Raw genomic sequence first — 20616 nt, forward strand, 5'->3', positions numbered from 1 at the left:
CTATAGGACCCCTCCCTGCACTATTCACACATGGCCAAATATCTCCCATATTTAAGACAAAAACTTTCCTTTGACCTCATATCCTTCTCCAGCTACTTCCATCACCTTTTCTCTCCACTCTCCGTAATTGAGCATCTCTAAATTGTGACCTTGAGCTGCTGTCTCCAATTCCTCATCTCCTCACTCACTTCTGGCCTCTGCTCCTCTCACTTCTCCAATATTTCACCACCAATGACTTCTGTGCTGCTAACACCAAGGCGTCCTTTTCTGTCTTTACGTTGTTTGACGCTGCAGCTCTCATATCTTGGCTTCTGTGATAGCAGAGATTTAGCTGGTGTTAGGGGTTTGAGGGACTTTAGTTTGGATCAGCATATGCGACAACACTTTTACCCTGCTCCCTGTGCCAATTTGCCACTGAGCAGCGACCCAAAGTGAGGCCCTCTTGAAGCCCAAATCAATGGCCTTCTGTCCCCAAGCTCTTAAAGTCTTAACCCAAATAGAAGCCATAAATCAATGGCTGTTTTCAGTGCCATGCCAGTTTTGAACATCCACGGTCATGAATGAATGCTCACTACGCACAAGACCCTGGTCCAATCACCTCACACGAACTGACCAAATTAAATCTCACTGCAAGATTGAAGGCAAAGGGCAACAGTGCTACTATTATCCCCATTTTATAGCTGGGAAGACTGACACGGCTGCTAAGTGCAGAGCTGGGATTGAAAACCAAGGTCAGCTGACCGCAAAGTTCTTACTCCTAACCACAAGGTGGTAGTGTGAGAGGGGCGTCAAGCTGAGTGTGCAAAAGCCGGGCCTGCCCCTCACCTGTTACCCAGTCCAAGGTCAGTACTGCCCAGACTCAATCACTCACACAACACTCCTGGACAGGATTTTTCCAAATTAAGTTTTTTATTAATTTAAAAATCCAGAAATACAGTGACTACATAAATAAGTACCATATTGAGGTACATGTCCTGTGAGAAGAGTGAAAGGGTAATACTGGTATGTTACTCTTACTTGTTTACATGAGTTAACTAGACAATGGCTATAACTGCTAAATGGTGCTTATGGGCTTTGTTGTTCCGAGTGTTTATGGTATAAATAAATACACAAGAAGAACCACATCCATTCCTCTCTACTAACTGCAGGCGGTTTGGCCTCTTCTCTCTCCGTCCTACTCTGTACGCAACACTGAACACTGGAGGGATTCTACGTTGGCCTCACACAGCGCCCCAGCTCCTGCTTCACACAGAGCTTGGCAAAGGTGTGTCCCAGGGCCTGGGGGAAGGAGTCTATCTAGGGAAGCTCCCTGGGTGTTCCCTTAAGGTTGAGCTTTCAGAGAACACCTGGGTGGGAAGGCTTTGCGGTGAGTCATCTGCAAGGGGAAATCACTGCTTTGCTTCGGGATCCGGTGACTCGTTTCCACACTACGGGGATATTGTCACCTCTGGGAGGGAGGCAGCAGCTACTTAATCACGCCCCCAACCCCCTCCTCCACCAATAATGCTCTGTGGCCTTTCAGCCCTGGATGTCCTCCTTCCTTCCCTCCCCTCCCCAATCCCCCGCCCTAGGAGAATATGTCTAAGAGGCTCGTCCCCTGAAGGCCTGACCACCAGGCCCCTGCGTCTCTTTTATGAGAATAGACTCCTTTATGCCAGCTTGCCATAAAGACTGGATCTTTTACATTTTTCCCTATTGGTGTCAAATAAGGAAAAAAATTTTCCTCTTACCTATGGTCACAAAGTAGGAAACATGGGACTTCTCGGTCCTTAATATTTAAGTACTCACTAGAGTTCATCCATGCCCCTTCAGAGGAGATAAATCTAGAAGGCAGGCTTGAGATCCCTGCTGTGGAGAATTTATAGTTTTCCCACAAAGATGATTTCTAAAGCCAGGCCTCAGAATGGATCATCTGGGCTCTGGTATTAGGCTGCAAAGAGACATTTTCGGAGCAGCCTTCTCTGGGATCCATGATTCAGATCCATGCTTGGTGCATGAGAGGAGAATGGTAGGAAGGTTTAGATCATTATCAGAATCCCCATTTCCCCAAATAAGCAATAATTCTCCTAACTGAAGCTCCTGAGGACAGAACCCCTTTGCCAAGTAAAAACCAACTCCCATAAATGGAGAAGAAGGGAAACCGCCCTCTTAAGAAGCTTCTAGAATTTTATCATCTAACCGAAATTTGTGGACTAGAGAACTACGACTTCAAGAGAATAAGTGAGGATTGAGCTGTTAATTGGTGAGTTTTGTTGACTTGAAAACATACGGCTGGCCCTGCTGACTTCTATCAACCAACTCCTCTCTTCAATAACTATTTTGTCTTATATGGATTCAGTTTCTGAAAAGTTTACCCAATTCTAACTTCTTTATGGAGGCCCCATAGGTTCAGGGAGAAAAGAGAAGTGTGTCATTATGGAAAAGTTATTTCCCACCTCAAAGCGAAGGCAGCCAGGAAATGGTGTTCCTGCTCTTTCCCAGGGTTGGTGCCATCAACAAGCATACCACAGACCCAAGGGCACAGGCTTCTGTTCACAATTCCTTATTCATCCTCCAGGGTACCAACCGCCTCCAAGCTACTTGAGAGCCAGGCAAGGGAAAGAAGGGGAGAGCCTACACTGGCCTTGCCTCCGAATGAAGGCTGTAGTTCACTGTGCATGCGTGTGTGTGTGCGTGTGTGTGTACGTGTGTGTATGAAGATGGGGAGTTAATTTTTTTAAAACACAAGACATTCTAAAATTTGAAGAGCAGAATTTCATACAAATATTTTCTCTGTACTAAAAAACTCCTACTAAGCAATTCCCTTCTCTTTCTTTCACTGGAATAACTTCCTAGATAGAAACCCGGGGGTCTTGTTTACTCCTTAACCCATAAAGAAATGTGAAATGCGATTCTCCCAGAAACTAGAGCAGGGTTGCGGCGGCGTTCTAGCCCTCTTCCTACAGAGAATTCAAGACTCTTCCAGTCTCTTTGGAGGAGACGTTTAAGGGCTGACACACCACTCCAATAAAGGAGCAAGTTATGCTGTGCATGGCGTGAATAACTGACTGCATTTGAGTTTGGGGTTTTAGGGCACTGTTGATTTAAGCAAGGTAAGCCTGCAGTCCAGCCGCAGCTTGAGTTTTCTTGCTTTACTCTATCCAATACTGTCTGTCTCGTCTAACAGTGGCCCTTTTCAGACCTTTCCAGGTACAAAACTTTGACCAAATCTTCAAGCTCCGTTCGGCACACACGACTTGAACACATCTGGCTGATCTGGGCTTCTCCTTCAGTGAAGATCTTCCACTGGCCTAAAAGGCAAACACAGAGTGGCCCAGAGACGTGAGAGGAGGGCAGAGCCAACGAGGTGTAGAACCGATATACCCCACCCTTCCCCACGCACTCACGGACCTGCCAGGGGAGCTGGAAGATGAGCATCACGTGATTTCAGCAAAATAGCCCCTGAAACACTTTTCTGGGGACAGGTACGGAAAATGGGCCACGGAGTCTTCATTTCAACACACAGCATTTGTAAGAATCCCAAGAATAATACAGAACTGCCTCCTCAGAAAAACCCGAACAAACTTTTTCGCCAACCCAGTATTGTTCTTGGGATTTTTACAGTTTACTTAGCATTTGCGAATCGCTCCGCTATCAGGTCGTCAGCTATTAGGTGGCTCACCTGGCAGCAGGTCAAATAAGGCACTTTGGAGACCAGTACTTGGTGCATTACCGGGGCTTTGCTTACTCTTTGAGGCCTGAATATTAGTTTGGGTTGCTTGATTATTTACTGCTCTTTTCCCTATTCCTGCCGCCCTCTGTTAAAAACTGCTCCCCTCTGCTTTGTCTTCTGCCCACACGCTGGCCTCACACCACCTTTAGCAGCCCTTCCAGCCTCCTATGGCTCCGCAGAGAGTTCCAGCCTCACATCCGCCACGTGATCCCTCTCTGCTCTGGTTGAACACGGCCGCATCCCTTCCGTTCCTTGTCATCCCTGCTCCTGTCCCCCTCCACTCCCTGTTGTCTCTTCCCCCGCCCCCTGGAACTGTCCATACTTCCAGCGTGTCCTCACCAACTTCTCTATTCCCCCTCCTGAGCACTGGAAACCACCTGATGTCTCTGGACCATCCCTTTCTAACTTTCCTGGTCCCTCAGTGGTAAGACCATCCTTCCCCGGCTATCATCTTGCTCTGTCGAATAGCGTTCCTAACAAAATGTCTACCCTGGACGCCCTCTTCGGCCTTTTCAATCCTGTGCTCGTGGTGCTGCAAGCTGGAGAATTCTGCGAGTCCAAGGTCGGCAAGCGCCTCTTAATCCAGAACCGCTGTTGAACCTCTTTTCTTTCTCTCGCCACAGAAGACCATGCCCCGCTTCCTTACGGCCTCCATTTCTCTGCTCCTTTCTCCCTTGGATTCTTCACTTTTCCCTATTCTCTTGGATTCGATGAGAAAGGAGAGATGGGTCGGGCAAGGAAGCAGCTTCTACCAAAGCCCTGCGGTGTGCCAGGATCTGACAGGCACACTATATACAGGAGTCAGGCTTGCTCTGCTCTGTCCCCAGGTGACCCTGTGGGATCATCTCATTACCTACGTCCTTCAGAGGCACACATCATCTACCTCCATTATGCACCCTAAATCCTAACTGTGACAGGAAGACTTTGTTTAAATCATCTTTCAAGTGCCCCAGTGCCTAGCACAGTGCCTGGCCCACAGTATGAACAAATATATGTTCTTTGAAATTAATTGGTAATTTCAAGCCACATTATTGATCCTATAGACTCTGCCTTCTTATTCCTTCCAAGAACTTCCAGTTCGTCCATTTGAATTCTCCTACTGTCCAGTTGTCTACCTGTCATCCTAAGCTCATTTCTCTCTTTGATCCTGATCGTGATGGTTTACCCTCAGCCCCTCACAGGGACCCCTCCTCCCCTGTCTAACCGACTTAATACGGTCTAACAGCTTCCTGTTAGACTATCACCAGCTCTCTCACTAAAAGCCCACCTGCCACTGCATCCAGCAAGTACCACTTTCTAAAAAACAGATCTGAATGCATCGTTCGCTTGCTAAAACCCCCCACTGGGGTTCTCCGGTCTGGAGACCAAGTTCAACTTCTCAGCATGGCATACTGGGCTCTTTAGAATATGGCTTCTCAAAGTAGGTGCTTAATAAATGCATCTGACAGCCGAGAGACATCTTTCTAAAGCCCCATTTTGACGCCACTACACTGTGTGTAAGTTGGCAGCAAGCACCCATGCTCCTTCCGGGCCCTCTGACTACTTCCTACCTCCAACTCTTCTCAGATTTCTGTGCACCCTATGTGGCCTTTGTAATTCTTCCTCACCCACACCCATCCACCCACCTCCACATTTCTTGTTTGCTCCTGTCGAGTCTTCTCTTACACTGCACCTTCTCCCTAGACTGATTTCCTCACCTGTTGCCCAGTCACACCCTTCTCTTTCAAAACCCACCTCCTCCCTGAAGCCTTCCCCGACTAAGCCCACCTGGCTCTCATCTCATTGTTCTTTGCAGATTCCCCTGAGCACTTAGGTATTTAACTCTTCAGAAGTATACTAATTCATAATGAAGGCATTTTCATGTTCTGTCTCGCCCATTAGAATTCCCTGTGGATAGAAATTCTGTGCCTTTTATTCCTTCAGAAGTGCTTACCCCCACCCCCCCACGCAGTGCCTAGCAGGATCTAGTCCCAGGCTCCACCTAGCGTAGAAAGTGGGAGAGCCGCAAGTACGCTTGAGTGTCTGAGTGCTTTTAAAGAAACACGACCAACCGGGGCAGTTCCAAACAGTCAAACAGAGCTTTGATACAACACAAGAATCGATATGCAGTCATCTTCTCTCTTTCTCTCTCATCCCCACCACTGAGGACATAGCCTTCCAGATGTGAAGTCTCCACAGATAGACCAGACCTCCCACCCTCTTGAGAGTCTGGGTTTAGTCACCCACAGGAGAGAGAGAGAGTATCCTCTAATGCTGACATGGACCATTGCTCCTGTTCAGTGAGAGCACGGTGGGTACTTTATTTGGGGCTATGTGACATTGAAAACTGGATGTGTTTTCCAGGGAGGAGTAAAGAGAGTCACGACTTACTCAGGGTTGTCCTGGTCACCAGCTTGAAGTGATGGAGCTCCTCAAACATCCTCTTGGAGATCTTCTCAATATGGAAGTGCTGGAGGATGCCTGGGGCCAAGCACAAAGTGGGGCAGGTGGTCAGGCGCTCTCTATCTGGAACCACCAACCCCTTTTTCTGCTTGGGCTGAGCATATCATCTCACTACTGGGGCTTAGGAGTCTCGAGCGGGGCTGTGTAATGTGCTTAACCAGGAACTTGGACGGCTCGAGGGTTATAACTGACTCCATTTGTTTCCTTGGCTCACTGACCTCCCCCCTGGTTCTCTAGAGGACAGAGATAAGGGAGACAGAGCTGCTGACCGTGGGACCCGCTCCTGGAGAAAGCCACAGAGAATCAAGCATGGATGCTGGATGGAGTTTCTGCAGCCAAAGGAAGTATTAGACATTCTGCCCTTGCCCCTGGTCTGGGTAGACTATGTCCCTGCCAAGCCACCGGGCTACCCTCCTGGCTCGGCAGCGAGAACCAGCAGTGGGTCTTGCAGACAGGTTGTGTAAATGGAGAAGCCATCCTTATTCCTGAACTCACCAGAAAGCATCTTTCCCTTTGGGAAACAGTCACAGCTCCTTTCACTTTCCCTTATAAAAATGGGCAGAGTGAAAATAAGGGGGCTCCCACAGTCTCAACCTTGCCTGAATAGCTTTTATCGGAATAACACGTGAACAACTGAAAACTGCCACTTAAATAATCCTCGAGAGGTCTACAAGGAGCAACGGACATGGAGCCTGGGTTTTCCTCTATCCACTATGCACATATCTTGATTACCCAGTGCTGTGAACAAGAGCTTACTTAGAGGCGACACTAGCAAGTTGAAAAGCATCCATGCATTTCTGTGAGGCGAGAGATGTGGGGCGATGGATGCGTAGTGAGGTCACCGCTAGGGAAGCCAACAGAACAGCGCTTAGTCCTGGTGACCAGTTACAGAGGAGCTAGGGAGTTAGGGATGGCAAATCAACATTCCTGGGTCTAGAGCAAAAACAAACAGGGATGAGCCTCATATGTGTGTTCTAGCATATTTTTAAAGGGGTAGAGAGGAACTTGTTCTTTTGAGAAAGAAAGAAGGGAGAGAAGAAAGGCCCACAAAATACTAGAGCAGTTGTTTCTCAAAGGATGGGTCCAAGTGCCACCTGTATCAGCATCACCTTGCTATTTGTTAGAAACACAAATGTTTAGACCCTACTGGAGGCTGACTGAATTCACACTTCTTGGATGGGGCCAGGTAACTGTTTGTTTGTTTGTTTGTTTTAAAATAAATTTATTTATTTATTTATCTTGGTTGCGTTGGGTCTTCATTGCTGTGCGCGGGCTTTCTCTAGTTGCGGTGAGCGGGGGCTACTCTTTGTTGCAGTGCGCGGGCTTCTCATTGTGGTGGCTTCTCTTGTAGCGGAGCACGGGCTCCAGGCGTGCGGGCTTCAGTAGTTGTGGCACAGCGGGCTCTAGAGCGCAGGTTCAGTAGTTGTGGCACACGGGCTTAGTTGCTCCGCGGCATGTGGGATCCTCCCGGACCAGGGATCGAACCCATGTCCCCTGCATTGGCAGGCAGATTCTTAACCACTGTGCCACCAGGGAAGTCCCGGTAACTGTGTTTTAAACCAGCTCCTTGTGTGATGCTGAAACTTAAGTTCGAGCACTCTCGAGCCTTATGCGGGAGCCAATTGAAAAAGGATGTGCGTTATTTCCCAATTCCTAGAAAACTTGACCAGACTAGATCAGCCCTAGTCTCGTAGCTATGGGATGGTTTGAATAGCTGCAGGGATGATGGTTTAAATTTGTCTTACTGCAGAGTCCCCAGCATGGTTCGAGAGACTCAGCTGTGCACTGAATGATTGCATTTTCATGTTTGTTGAGCTTCCTCTGGGAAACAATGGTAGACTACAGTTTGGGAGTTTAAAACCCTGGGTGTACATCAGAATCACCTGCGGAGCTTTCCGAACAAACCCTTAAGCCCAAGCCCCACCTGGCCAATTAGTCAGACCCTCTGCAGGTAGGCTCAGGGATTTGGTATTTAAAAACCTTCCCGGACGATTCTGGTGTGCAGCCAGGGTTAAGAAGCACTCCTCCAGCCTTGGTTGTGTGAGAAAGACAACAAAACCCAACAGTCAATACTTACCTTTTAGCCCACGTCCTGGTTAAAGCTAAAGGCCACAACAGCAACGGTGGGAGTCATATGTTAGTTTCTAAGCAATCGGGAAATCTTCTGACCCAGAGGAACAGGTTGAAGCAAAATGAAGGTGAGTCTTCCATTCCTTCCCTGTGTCCCCCTTACAAAAATATTGACAAGAAATTAACGTCATCTGGCTCACCCTTTCGAATGGTCCAAACGTGGACCTCTACCTGAGGCGGTCTCTCTGTCTCCAGTGCTATTTTTCTGGTGGTCTCCCCATCCTCCATGAACACAGACTCATACACGGGCATGGTTTCTTCTCCACAAAAGTAGCCTTTGCTGTCAAAGCTTTGGCCAGGAAGTTCTTCTGGAATCAGGAAGCAAGTAGAGATTTGTCATGGTTTTCCAAAACTAGGAGCGAACCTCTGTATTTATGCATCTCTTTGTTCATAGCACCACACAAGCATCAAAAGTGGACAATCTACAAGAACATTCCTACAGAGATAGAAATCCCACCCATATTTCACTGGCTCGGCTGAGGCTGCCCCTGTAACAGCCACGAAATCACAAAGAAGCACATGACTTTTAAGTCCGCGTGATGACAGAACACTGGCCCCAAAGCTACACTGGATCCACCACCACCGCGTGAGAAGTGGATCTTCACAAAGAGGAAGAATGTGACGAGGTACAAATCTGCTGGGCGCTTAAGGGAACACAGGATTTTCGATGCTGGGTCAGGATCATGGTTGGGCTAGCTCAGCGTTGCCAACAGAGACCCAAGGAATGGGCTGACAGAACGCCTCGGTTAGCTTCCCTGACGTCAATTAGGTATACTTAGAAAACATTTATGACACTCATTGATGTGCATATACTTGCCCAAAGGATCTATCCAAATTGGCTTGACATTTCTGAACGCTCTTTGATTCGTTTGTAAGCGGAATGCTAATACCGGATCAACACCAGTGCCAAAACCTAGATGTCAGATTAGTCATATGTATGCTATGCCAAATGAACGGTTGGAAGACACAAAAAAATTGGTCAAATCCCTCAACTATGGATCATTTAAAGTATAAACTAACTTGTTGGATTTCAGCTTCCAGGCATAAAGGTACCAGCCCCCTCTTACTCCCCATTCTGCTCCACCCTCCTCTTTCCTCAGCCCGCTACTGAAAGAAGTTTCCCTTGGTTGGTTATCCATGACTTAACTTGCTTTGCTGGCCTTGTAATCAGCACCCTCTTCAGCTGTGCACTTAAAGTATAACACTCAAATCGGGAACAACAAAGACAAGCTGAGGACACCCTGAAAAATTCTGAATATGCGCAGAAGCCATCTGTAAGCACATCTGATGAAAGCGGTGGGTGTTGAGTGCTTTGGGCCCGTGACTCTAATTAGGGGGACTCATTGTTAGCCAATCAGAGGCACTTGGACTAGAGGTTGTAATCAAATTGCTATCGCATGTCTCTTGCTGACCTGATTAGCTCTCCCATCCCCACCACCATTTTGGCACTGGAAGGACAAAATCCTAGTCCTCTCTGGATGATTCCAGGTTGGATTACTCAATTCGTAGATTATCCTAGAGTCAAGCTTTCTTTCTCCTTTTGTCTTTCTTTTTAGTTATTTAATTACTCGGTGGGCTGGTCTTTGTTGGCGATGCATTAGGTGATGAAGGGACTTGCACGAGCACTTTTCAGTAGGTGGAGGGGGGAGGAGGCCATGGAGTATACAGGAACCTCTATGTATTTAATTACCACCTTTAGAATGAGAACCGGGTTCCTGTGTTAAATCTTGCCCACCAGCTTAATACTAGCTATAGCTATCACAGCCATATGAAATCCGTGATGGCACTGAAGTACCTATCATACACTACAAGTCCTCCCAGTGTCCTGAAGAGTTATCCTGCCCCACCACCCCTCCCCTCCAAGAACTTAATTTACTCACCAGAAGGGATCTATAAACAACAAGATCCATTAGTGACTCACCCCTGGCTGGCGCATGAAAATATTAAGAGTAAATAAACAGAGCGTGTCTTTCAAACTACCTACTCGGCAACCTCTTCATTCCACATGGTCCACTTCAAGGTGCTTCCTGATCACTGCACGTGAACCTACTTTCATTTCCTTCTGGGGAAGTATGCCATACCTGAAGTAATTTCTGGGCATTTCCACTTCCCACGAGAATGCTCCTGTCCTGAGCCCTCCAGAACTAAGAAATTGAGAAACCACTCCATATGGAAGTGGGGATGACTGATGCAGGAGATGTAATATCCCAGCCCAGGAAACAAACTTGAAGTCTTACCAGGGGCTTTTTATGCTGTAACCCAAAAGGAGTGTGTTATTACGGGAATTCCAGGTATATTGGGGTGGTATGGTGGGGTGGAAAGGTGAGTTGGGGAACCTTCAGGGAGTAGAAGTCCTACACAACCCTGCAGATGGCCACTGACACATGAAGCAAGGCCAGCCTCCACCAGAGCAAAGACGAGAGAGAGAGAGAGAGAGAGAGAGAGAGAGAGAGAGAGAGAGGGAGAGGGAGAGAGAGGTGGGAGACTTTCAATTTGCAGACATCCATGTGTGGCTTGCTGAGGGCAGGTGACAGAATGGGAGAGACACTCTCTCCTTCCACGTTGCCCAGTAAGTCCTCTATCTCTACACGTCTGAGCAGCACGGGAAAGCGGGAAAAGCCACTCTTCCAGAGAAACACATTGTCAATGAGGCTCTTCAGTATATTGCCAATTGGGATTCTGAGGGCAGTTTTTAAAATAATAGCCTCTATTACTTTTTCTAATTACAAAAGTCATACGCGTTTATTGTTGAAAATTTAGAAAATACAGATAAACAAAAAAGAAGAAAATAACTACCCATCATTCAGTCACCCAAAGATGGCCACTGTTACATTTTGCCATATGCCCTTCCAGTCTTTTTGTTTTTGGCTAAGCATATTATCAACGTTTTCTCTATTAAAGAGAAGAAAACTGAGGTGTATAAAGTGAAGTGACTTGCCCAGAGTCACAGAAATAGATAAGAAAACCAAGGTTTGGAACCCAGGTCACTTCCAGCCCATTGTTTTTTCCAGGCCAGCAGAAAATGTTGACTGATATTTTTTTTTTTTAAAAAAAAGGCAAATCAGTTACTTAAGTGTTGGTTTTGACACACGAGCTTGAGAAAAATACAGTCTGTAGTATTGGGGTGACAGAGTACTGGATTGATGGTCAAGAGTTCTAGCCCTGGCTCTGCCACTGGTTTTCTGTGTGACCTAGATCATAATATACATATTGTTTTCTAGCTTGAAGATTTTGTACTTAACAGACATATTGCAAGTATGTTTCTGTGCCATTAAATCTTGTTCTATAGTGATTTTTAGTGGCTATATAATATGCCACAGTACAGATATACCGTAATTTATTTAACCATTTCCATACTGGTAGACTTTCAGTTTGTTTCCAATAATTCACTATTGTAAACAGCACTGCAGCAAAAATCCTTGTTTGTATATCTCTGTACGTCTCTGATCACTTTCTTTGGATTTCTATAGCCAAAGAGTATGAACATAAAGGTTTTAATAAATGCCACCGCCTGAAAGGCAGTGCCTGTCCTGTGTACTGGGCCCACACCTTTTTGATTCCTTCGCTCTTATTTGGATCACGTACAGCAACACAATCCTAACCACACAAAGAAATGGGATGTGGTCTGAAGGTGTGAGATTCAAATTGGAATATGATATAGTGGGAGGGTTTATCTTACCTGGGTAGTTTAGGTAACTATTAGTTTGTGTACGAAATTATCTTGTATTGCTTTTATGATGATAGGCATTAGACCCTTGACAGGAGAGAAAATTGTGCTGGTAGAACTACTTCCAGGTGACACTAAAAGGCCTGGGGATCCAGTGAGGTGGCAGACTTGGAAGTTACAATAGGTCCATGGCTGGGTGGCTGCCATGTTCATATCCTCAGAATGTGCTCTCTCCGTGCCCCTAGCGAGTACATTTCCTCAACAATTTTAATGCCCCGATTCTCCACTCCATATCAGATAGCTCCTGTCCGTCCTACCCACACTCTGGCCCTACTCTGGAAGACGAAGCTTGTTACATTAAGAAAGATTTTGTTCGTGCCATAAATCAGTGCTTCCCAAACTTTAATGTGCATTGCACTCACCTGGGGGACCTTGTTAAAATCCAGGCTCTGATGCGGCAGGTCTGGGGTGGGACCTGAGAGTCTGGTTTTCTCACTAGCTCCCGGGTGCTGCCGGTCCATAAACCACACTTTGATTAGCAAAACCATGAGCTACCCTGGGCCTACAGCAGTGGTTCCCAAACTTGTCTGCAAATTAATGTTATGTGGGGATCTTCTAAAATTCCAAACCCCAGGCCACAACTCAAATCAATTAAATCATAATCTCTGGGGATGAGACACAGGTATTTTTTTTTTTTTTTAGTTTTAAGAGTTTATTTGAGCAAAAATTGGTTCAAATTGGGCAGCATCTAGTCTAACAGATAGAAAGGAGCTCCAAGGAGCTGTACAAAATGAAAGACTTTTACAGGCAGAAGGGAACAGGAACAAGGAAGTTATATTTGGAAAAAAAGTGGATTGGTTATTGCCAGGGCACTTTCCTTTAAGGGATGGCATGGGTCTATCAGGCAGGCGACCTCACTAGTAGTGCTGATCAGGTGACTCCTGATTGATTGGTGTAGGATTTCATTTCTGGGAGAGTGAAAATTAATTGTCTCGATTTGGTGACATGGGGCTTAGCAAAACTGACTCCATGTTGGGCCTGTTGTCTTGTTTTTAGCAGAAGAGACCACCTGGTCCTCGTTTCCATCCTCCGTCCATCCTGGCATCCTTCCACACTGCCCTCTGGTCCTTGGTGGTCCAGCCACACTGACGGCCTACTCATCCCCGGGCCTGTCTAGTCCTCAGTTGTTGGTCCAAGAGACACAGGTATTTTTAGAAGCTCTCTGGGGGATTCCAATGTGCAGAGAAGTTTGGGAACCATTGGCCTACATGAAGATGCTCAAAATGCATATATACTGAATACGCTGACGAAGTTCATGTCTGTCTGCTACTCATGAGGAATTGCTTAAATTGAATAAATGATTTAGCTCTCTGCCTACACTTAAAAACATTTTTTTTAAAAAAAAATATTTATTTATTTGGCTGTCCCGGGTCTTAGATGTGGCACACAGGATCTAGTTCCCTGACTAGGGATCGAACCCAGGGCCCCTGCCTTGGGAGCGTGGAGTCTTAACCACTGGACCACCAGGGCAGTCCCTAAAAACATTTGGTTTTTCATCTGTGTTTACAACAGTGCTTTGCAGGTAGATATAAGAAATGATAAACTCATGTGCCTGGAAGTGATTAATTCATTCAGTCCTTGAATGTTAGAGCTGGAAAGACCCTAAGAAATCTACTCTAACCCTCTCGTTTTGCAGAGAAGGAAACTGAGGCTCAGAGAGATGAAGTGACCTGTTCTAGGTCACACAGGAAACCAGTGGCAGCGCCAGGGCTAGAATGCTTAATTATCAAGCCAGTACTCTGTCACCCCAATACTACGGACTGTATTTTTCTCTAGCTCGTGTGTCAAAACCAACATTTAAGTAACTGATTTGTCTTTTTTTTTTTTTTTTTTATCAGTCAACATTTTCTGCTGGCCTGGAAAAAACAATGGGCTGGAAGTGACCTGGGTTCCAAACCTTGGTTTTATTATCTATTTCTGTGACTCTGGGCAAGTCACTTCACTTTATACACCTCCGTTTTCTTGTCTTTAATAGAGAAATGATAGTATCATTATAGCATTTTAGAATTGGAAGGAAGCTTAGATATCAACTATTCCAAACTTTTCATTGTATAGATGCAGCCTAGAGAAGATCTGGCACATTTCCAAGGTCACCCAGCAAGTTAGTTATTAGGACCGGAACCCACTCTCTTTCCACTATGCCTCACCTGTCTCTAGTCCTATCTGAAAGAGAAAACGAAGGTGATTGTGCTTTGATGAGTTAAACGGTGATATAAACGAAGGGTGCTATTGTCCTTCCTAATAATCACGATAACCTAATTACTATTTAGAAAAGCAAGGCTTAAGTTCGGCCCTTAGGGCTACGTGGGACCAAAGGTGTGGTAGACACAAGCAAATCCCCAGCCTGTTTCTGAGAAGTCACTTTCTTCCAAGCAGCCATCTTATCAGCCCTTCAAGAGAGGAGCGAACGTAGCTTGTTGTCAGTTATTAGAACTATTACCATTACAATTATATGGCAGGTTGTGGTTATGTTTCTGATACTCAAAGAACATTGAGAATGACTATGTGGGGATCTCAGTCAACCAACGGCAGGGCTTCCAACCAACGCACCTTTTGCCTTTTTACCTGGACACACCTTGCAGCACTTTCCATCTATTTTTTGAGGATACTTGCAGGGGTATCGACTGGGGCAGTGGATTTTCTTGCACTCTTGCTTGGTGACATTACAGGTGCACAGCACACACTCCACAATGCCAAATGCCCGGAGGTTTGGGTGCCAGGACTCGCCGTGGGAATAGGTCTTTCCATTGGAAACACACACTGGAAGAGAACACAGGACTGGAAATTAAAGGCTAGGGAGCTGAAATGGGGCCCGGTGCTCAAAGCCCAAGCCCTGAACCCCTTAAGACATCAAGCATCCTTTGTTCTTGTTGTGCCCGTGGAGATGTGTTTACAGAACAGCCTCTGTAACCGAAAAACAGCGTGTGCCTTGCTCTCCTGTCAGCAACTATTCAGGATCTTCAGAAGAGGCCTCTGGATGCCCACAAGGGCCTGACACATAGTAGGCCCTCCAATAGTATGTTTTAAATGGAGGAATGAATGGATGCATGAAAGCAGAGTTCTAGCTGTCCAGGGTGTCTGATAAGGAACATCTGCTAGAATGTAGTGTTCAGACCTGTAGTTCCATAGAGGATTGGGATGGCCCAAGTGGATGTGCTTCTAGGCATGAAAATCTCCCAGGAAGGTTTGCTGTCCAGGGAGACTAGTTGCAAAAACTACTGGTCTTCTCAAAGGGCCAAGTTTTTTCCAGATTCTGAAGCAAATCCATTCAGAATGTCAAATGCTATGAGAATCTGATCTGCTAACACAGATGGGTACGGAGCTCAGTGGTGCTGGCTTACTCTCTGGAGCGGGAAGGAAGGTGCTGAGACAAGACTGAGAAGGAAAGGACCCACCCCTCCCGGGTAAGTGGTGAAAGGTAGCCTTTTACGCCTCTAATCTTCTGGCAATGTCCTGTATCCTCATAGTAGCTGCAGAGATTTGGCTACAGCGAATCACTGACTGCTCTAGAGATACCCTTTGGTGGTCTCACATTTGCTGGGTGGAAGAGAAGTCACCGGCTCCATGTTTTCTGGGGGAGAGGTGCGGTTTGCAAGAGCAAGCATCCGGGCTGCAGGCTGAGGGGCCTATGAAGGGAAGGAGTCACAGGAACATCCTTCAGTGCAAACCAACCAAAACCTATCCGGCTTTGACTGTGAGGCACGGAGCTAAGCTCCAGTATAAGACCTGCACAGAGCCGCAAATAGGGAGGTCTGAGAATGAGTTCTCTCTTTTTTGAAAGTGCTGAGACATTCTGGAGATTTCCAGCCATGACGGGGACTGGGTGTGTTTCTCATTATTCCCATCACCTCATCATGCCCAGGGAGACCTGTCGGTATCCCAATCAACAACATCTCTAGGGTGGGTTGTATCACTTAAGGCGGGGCGAGGGTGGGAGAAGTAGCTCCACTTGGGGCGTTTCTTAGGAACTGACTGATTTGGCTGCAAGACAATGGCCTCAGAAGGATGAATCATTGGGCTATTTCTCTCATCAAATCCACTGGGTCACATTAGGAAATATGGACGATGTCGGCTGCCTTTTCCTGTCCTCTGCAAGAGCTGCTAGAGTACTAGACACTCTAACAGGTCAATCCATGTAAAGATTTCCAAGAACCTAAGCCAGAGAAGCTCCTAATCGTACAGTGAGATAGAATAGGGGCTTGAAATCTAAACTGTTGATGGAATCACAGGACAAGATGGACCAGATGTGTTGTTCTCTCTCCCGCCAACCCCTCTTCTCTCTCCTCCCCAGACAGTGACACACCCTTCTAGACAACGAGATCGTGTGGGTGCAGACTCTGCTTCAAGAAAGTTTAGGCTGGACTCAAGAATGGTGGGGTCCTACTGCTTCTCCTCTTGAACTCTAGCAAGGGACAAAGTAGATGTATCACAGAAGAACACATTGTTAGCAGGAGGGCTAAGGAGCGGGGCAGGCAGGACCCCCAGGGTTATATAGCCAGGTCCCCTGTCCCCTAAACATTTGGACTAAGGGAATAATCCAGACTGGGTAAGAGCCTACACTCTGAAGTGCAATAGGGTGAGATCAGCTCTCTAGGGGGAAACACAGCCTTCTCCCCACCAACAAATTCTCAAGATGATTTCGATCATCCAGCTGGGGTGCTGGGATTCGGAGACAGGGACAAGTGACTCTCCAATGAACTATAATAGAGAAAGGTCAGGAGAGAACAGCTGCATTCAAATCAGTGGGGTCAATGAATAAATGTAAACCAGCTGGGGCTTTTGTAGGACATGGAGAAATCAAGGGATGAGCCTCTGCCCTGAAAATGAAGAGGCCTGTGGAAATTATGGGATTTAGGATTTTCAAAGACCATTTCCCCACACGTTTTTTAAGGCTTTAAAATACTTTCAGAGCAAATGGAATCTATTGAAGGCAATTTAGGATTGAAAATCAAACTGCATCCTTACCTAACTCCTCCTCCTCATTTCATAAATTCATATCAGAATGCCTTGGAATTTAAAAATAATAAATTTCAAATCAAACCCAGATCAATAGTAAATATTTCCAATTCTTCTAATACCTCACCATTTTTTATTAAGAGTTTTATTTTGAATGTTCTTTTTTTAAGCCTGTTAGTTTCAAAAGCAATTTAATTTTTTTATCTGTAATCTGAAATTTACATCTAACTAGTAACAGATGTGATCAACTGGCTTTGGCCTGACCAGCTTTGTTGAGATTTATAGTAGGAGTTCTTTGTAACGGATTGTTTTTCACCCATGTTATTCAATCATTTGGTTTAATAATTTATTACTTTTAACCCATTCAGAGAACTGCCTTTGATTTGTTTTTCCTTTAAAGGAAACAAAACATGTTTGTGGTTTCATAAAAAGGAACCAGCTGAGCTTTTGCTCTGAAGAGCTGGTTGACAGGATGCCTAAAGGAGTAAGAAGCAGTCAATTGTTTGATCGAATTTCTCCTCCCCCCACCACCCCCGACCCCCGCTACTGGCCGGGAGGCGGCGGGGGTGGGGTGCACGCAGTGGCTGGAGAGCTCTGTGCAGGAAGGAACAGGCGGTGGACGTGCTTGGCCGAGTGGGTGCTCAGCCAGGAGGTTTCTGGATTTCTCACTGGATTACTCACTTCTAAGCATAATCTCCTCCTATGAATTAGAATCTCTGAGTGGGAAGCCTGGAATAAGTGCCTTTAACAAGAGCGCCAGGAGAAGCTGGGGCAATGAGGGGTGAGAATTACTATCTCTACGGTTCAGATGAGAGCTTTAGAGGCGTTTAAAGCCAACTACCTCTGAATATTGGGTGTCCTGCTGGAAAACAAACCGCCTTTCGTTCTGTTAAAGCCCCAGCAAACTTTCCCAAATGACCTTCAACCCCCAGAGGCAACGGAGAAAATGCTGGAGGGGGCATCAGGTCCACGGCTTTCTCACCTTTGGTCCTTAATAAGGACAGATACTCCTGAAATATAAACTATGGTCTTTGGACTGTATTTAGGAAAGTCCTAACAGTCCTCTGGAGTCACTTGTCCACACTCGCTTGGTAGACCGGATGGTGAGTGATCCACATGGGAATGTCTGATATGTATGGGAGAAAGGGTCCTTTCCCAGCTCTCCAAAGACCAGGGCTGCTGAAGCCCCGACAGGGTGCAGTACCAAAGAAGCACGTCCCTTACCCTGGCCATGCTTGTGTTTGTTATTGATGACGATCTGCACGATGGTTCCTGACGCTTGCTGCGAATCCATGAGCGCTCCCCGGTGACTTCTGGCTCCGGGAAAGCGGGGCAGACCTCCAGCCTGTCGGCTTGCTGGGGGATCATAGTGCGAGCGGTGGTAAGAATGTCTCTGTGAAATGACAAAGGACAAATTCAGCCCCCCCCCGAATCTACCAATGAGAAGACTGAGATGGACTTAGCTACCTCAGAAGCTGTTTGACCGTTTTTAGTGACGAGCTCTGATCTTAACTGCGTGTCCACCAAAACCAACAGAGAGACTGGGATGTGGCGGAAGAACAGCGCTGGCAGCATGCCGAGATTTCTCTCTCTTCTGGCAGGAGACTGGACTAGATTCACAGACAAGCTCCTGAGGGAGAAAAATAGCCCAAAAGGGTAAAGTATCTTTCCTGCTCCCAAGAATCTCACCTTCAGGTTTAGGAATTTACATAGTCACCTGCAAGGCAAGGCAGAGTGTGACAGAGGCCACAGAAGAAGGATAAAATGCTGTGCAAATTAGGACGAGACAGAGAGCTTCTAGTTGGGGAGGGTTTGTGACCTGGGCCATGAAGCATGAGTAGACTTTTTACAGGCAGACTTGGTGAAGAATATTCCAGGCAGGGATTTCCAAGTTGAGAAGGTGTAGCAGAGAACATAGAGTCCATAAAAGGGAAGAGCCGAAGGATAACATTCCAAAAGTGGGTTAGAGCCAGATCATGGAGGACTTGCAATGACAGGCTAAGAGGCGAGGACTTTATTTGGTAGGCAACAGAGGTGAGGGTGTAGAAGCCTTTCAGGGATTTATTTTTTTTAAGTATGTAAAAAAGTCAGAACTGTGTTTCAAAAGCATTGAGCCCTGACAATGTGTACGGTGAACTGGATAGGAGGAAGAGGTGGGAGGCGAGTCTGGTCTGGATAACAGATACTGAGACTCCAAACGCAGGCAACGGCATGAGGGCACAGAGCAGGGCACAGATACCCCAGACGTTTTATAGACAGAAGAATGGACTGTGCAGGATGGCACTAGAATGTCAGCTCCACAGAGGTGAGGACTTTTGTTGTGTTCACTGCTGTATCTCCAGTGCCTAGAACAGTGCCCAGCATCTAGAAGGTGCTCATCAAAGCCTTGTTGAATGGACGAAGGAAAGCTGCAGTCCCTCATGAAAGTTTAGAGTCTTGTAGTACAGACAACCCCATCATTGCTCTTTCAGCAAGGGTTCAAGACACACGATGAGCCCACTATTCTGCTACCCACCCCTCGCCCAGGAGATGAAGTAGAATGGGGTTACAGGAGGATGGAACGGATGAAGAATAGAACCTTAAGGCTTAAAGCCCAATAACACTGTGCGTTAGGGGTAAGGGAAGGGGGTGGTGGGTCCCACGAAAGAAGCTTTTGCAGCAATTACAAAGGAATATCCTTATATTCAGTGACAGAAATAGCAAGGAACATTGAGAAGGTAGTTATGGGATCCCCTGACCCCACCATCCCCTAAAACATTTATTTTAGTTGTGTTCCACAGACACACATGTTGCAAACTTAGCTTTGGGGATTATTATTACTCTCCTGGTTAGGGGGTGGGGAGGCATGGGTGAGAGGAGGCGAGAGCGAACAGGAGCTGAAGTAAGAGAAAGAGAACATTATCCTATATCTAAGGAGAGCCCATGCTGGTGCGTTGCTATAAAAACTCACACAAATAAGAGTTTGCACCAATTTATTATCATGAGCACAGACAGGATTCTCAGTGCAAATATTTTTCATTCCCACAATGGCTCATATGTCTCTTTCTGCCACAGTCACTCACATTCCACAAAGGCCATTACAGATTGTTCTGTCCTTTCTGGAGTTTGGCAAAGTTTTGCCAAAGGAACACAGAGAGGGACAGTTTGGCTGGTGGGTGTCCTACTGATGCTGGAAGGAGGGGGTTCGATGGGGCTAGAACTTGAAGGGGAAGGTAGCTGACCCAGGATAAACTGCAAGTACAAGGAGTTCTCTGATTCATGAGGGTGAACACGAATTGAAAAGCTGTTCTTCGGTACCGGGGACTCTGATCCTGGACATATGATAAGGGGAGAAAAATGATTCAAGACGCACAAAAAAGGAACACAGGGCTTTTGATCAGAGGCCAACCCAGCCCTCCCCAAACCTCATCTAAGTCTTTTATTTTACAGACAGAGAAACTGAGGCCAAGAAGAAAAGGGGTTTTATTTGGGGTGAGAGTGATAGTTGAGCTTTTGGAGACGGCAGGAGAGTGGGAGAGCGGGAAAGGAGAGAGGAAGGGGACGACGTGGGAGAGATCACATCTGCTTAAGCTCAGGGATCCCCAAACATTTGCTTAAAAGCTGCTCCAAAGAAAAATTCTCTCCCATATAGAAGTCTGCTACAGTGTTC

The 20616-nt window shown here is 46.4% G+C and overlaps 1 protein-coding gene across 8 annotated transcripts in view; it reads right to left on the reverse strand.

Moving 5' to 3' along the window:
- Positions 1 to 3159: 3159 nt before the first annotated feature.
- The window catches only part of CHRDL1 (chordin like 1), a 108634-nt gene continuing 91177 nt past the window's right edge, over positions 3160 to 20616 (reverse strand). For 3 of the 8 annotated variants that reach the window (XM_065900737.1, XM_065900730.1, XM_065900729.1), the window contains 5 exons: positions 18192 to 18360; positions 14562 to 14771; positions 8425 to 8592; positions 6083 to 6172; positions 3160 to 3290 (listed from right to left, as the gene is read on the reverse strand). In XM_065900737.1, the coding sequence (XP_065756809.1) occupies positions 3160 to 3290; positions 6083 to 6172; positions 8425 to 8592; positions 14562 to 14771; positions 18192 to 18360 (768 nt within the window). Of the gene's footprint in view, positions 3291 to 6082; positions 6173 to 8424; positions 8593 to 14561; positions 14772 to 18191; positions 18361 to 20616 lie in introns of those variants that run through there. The other 5 variants (XM_065900733.1, XM_065900732.1, XM_065900731.1 and 2 more) reach the window with 4 other exon arrangements.

This window comes from Phocoena phocoena, chromosome X (genome assembly GCF_963924675.1).
Source record: "Phocoena phocoena chromosome X, mPhoPho1.1, whole genome shotgun sequence".
Lineage (NCBI taxonomy): Eukaryota > Metazoa > Chordata > Mammalia > Artiodactyla > Phocoenidae > Phocoena > Phocoena phocoena.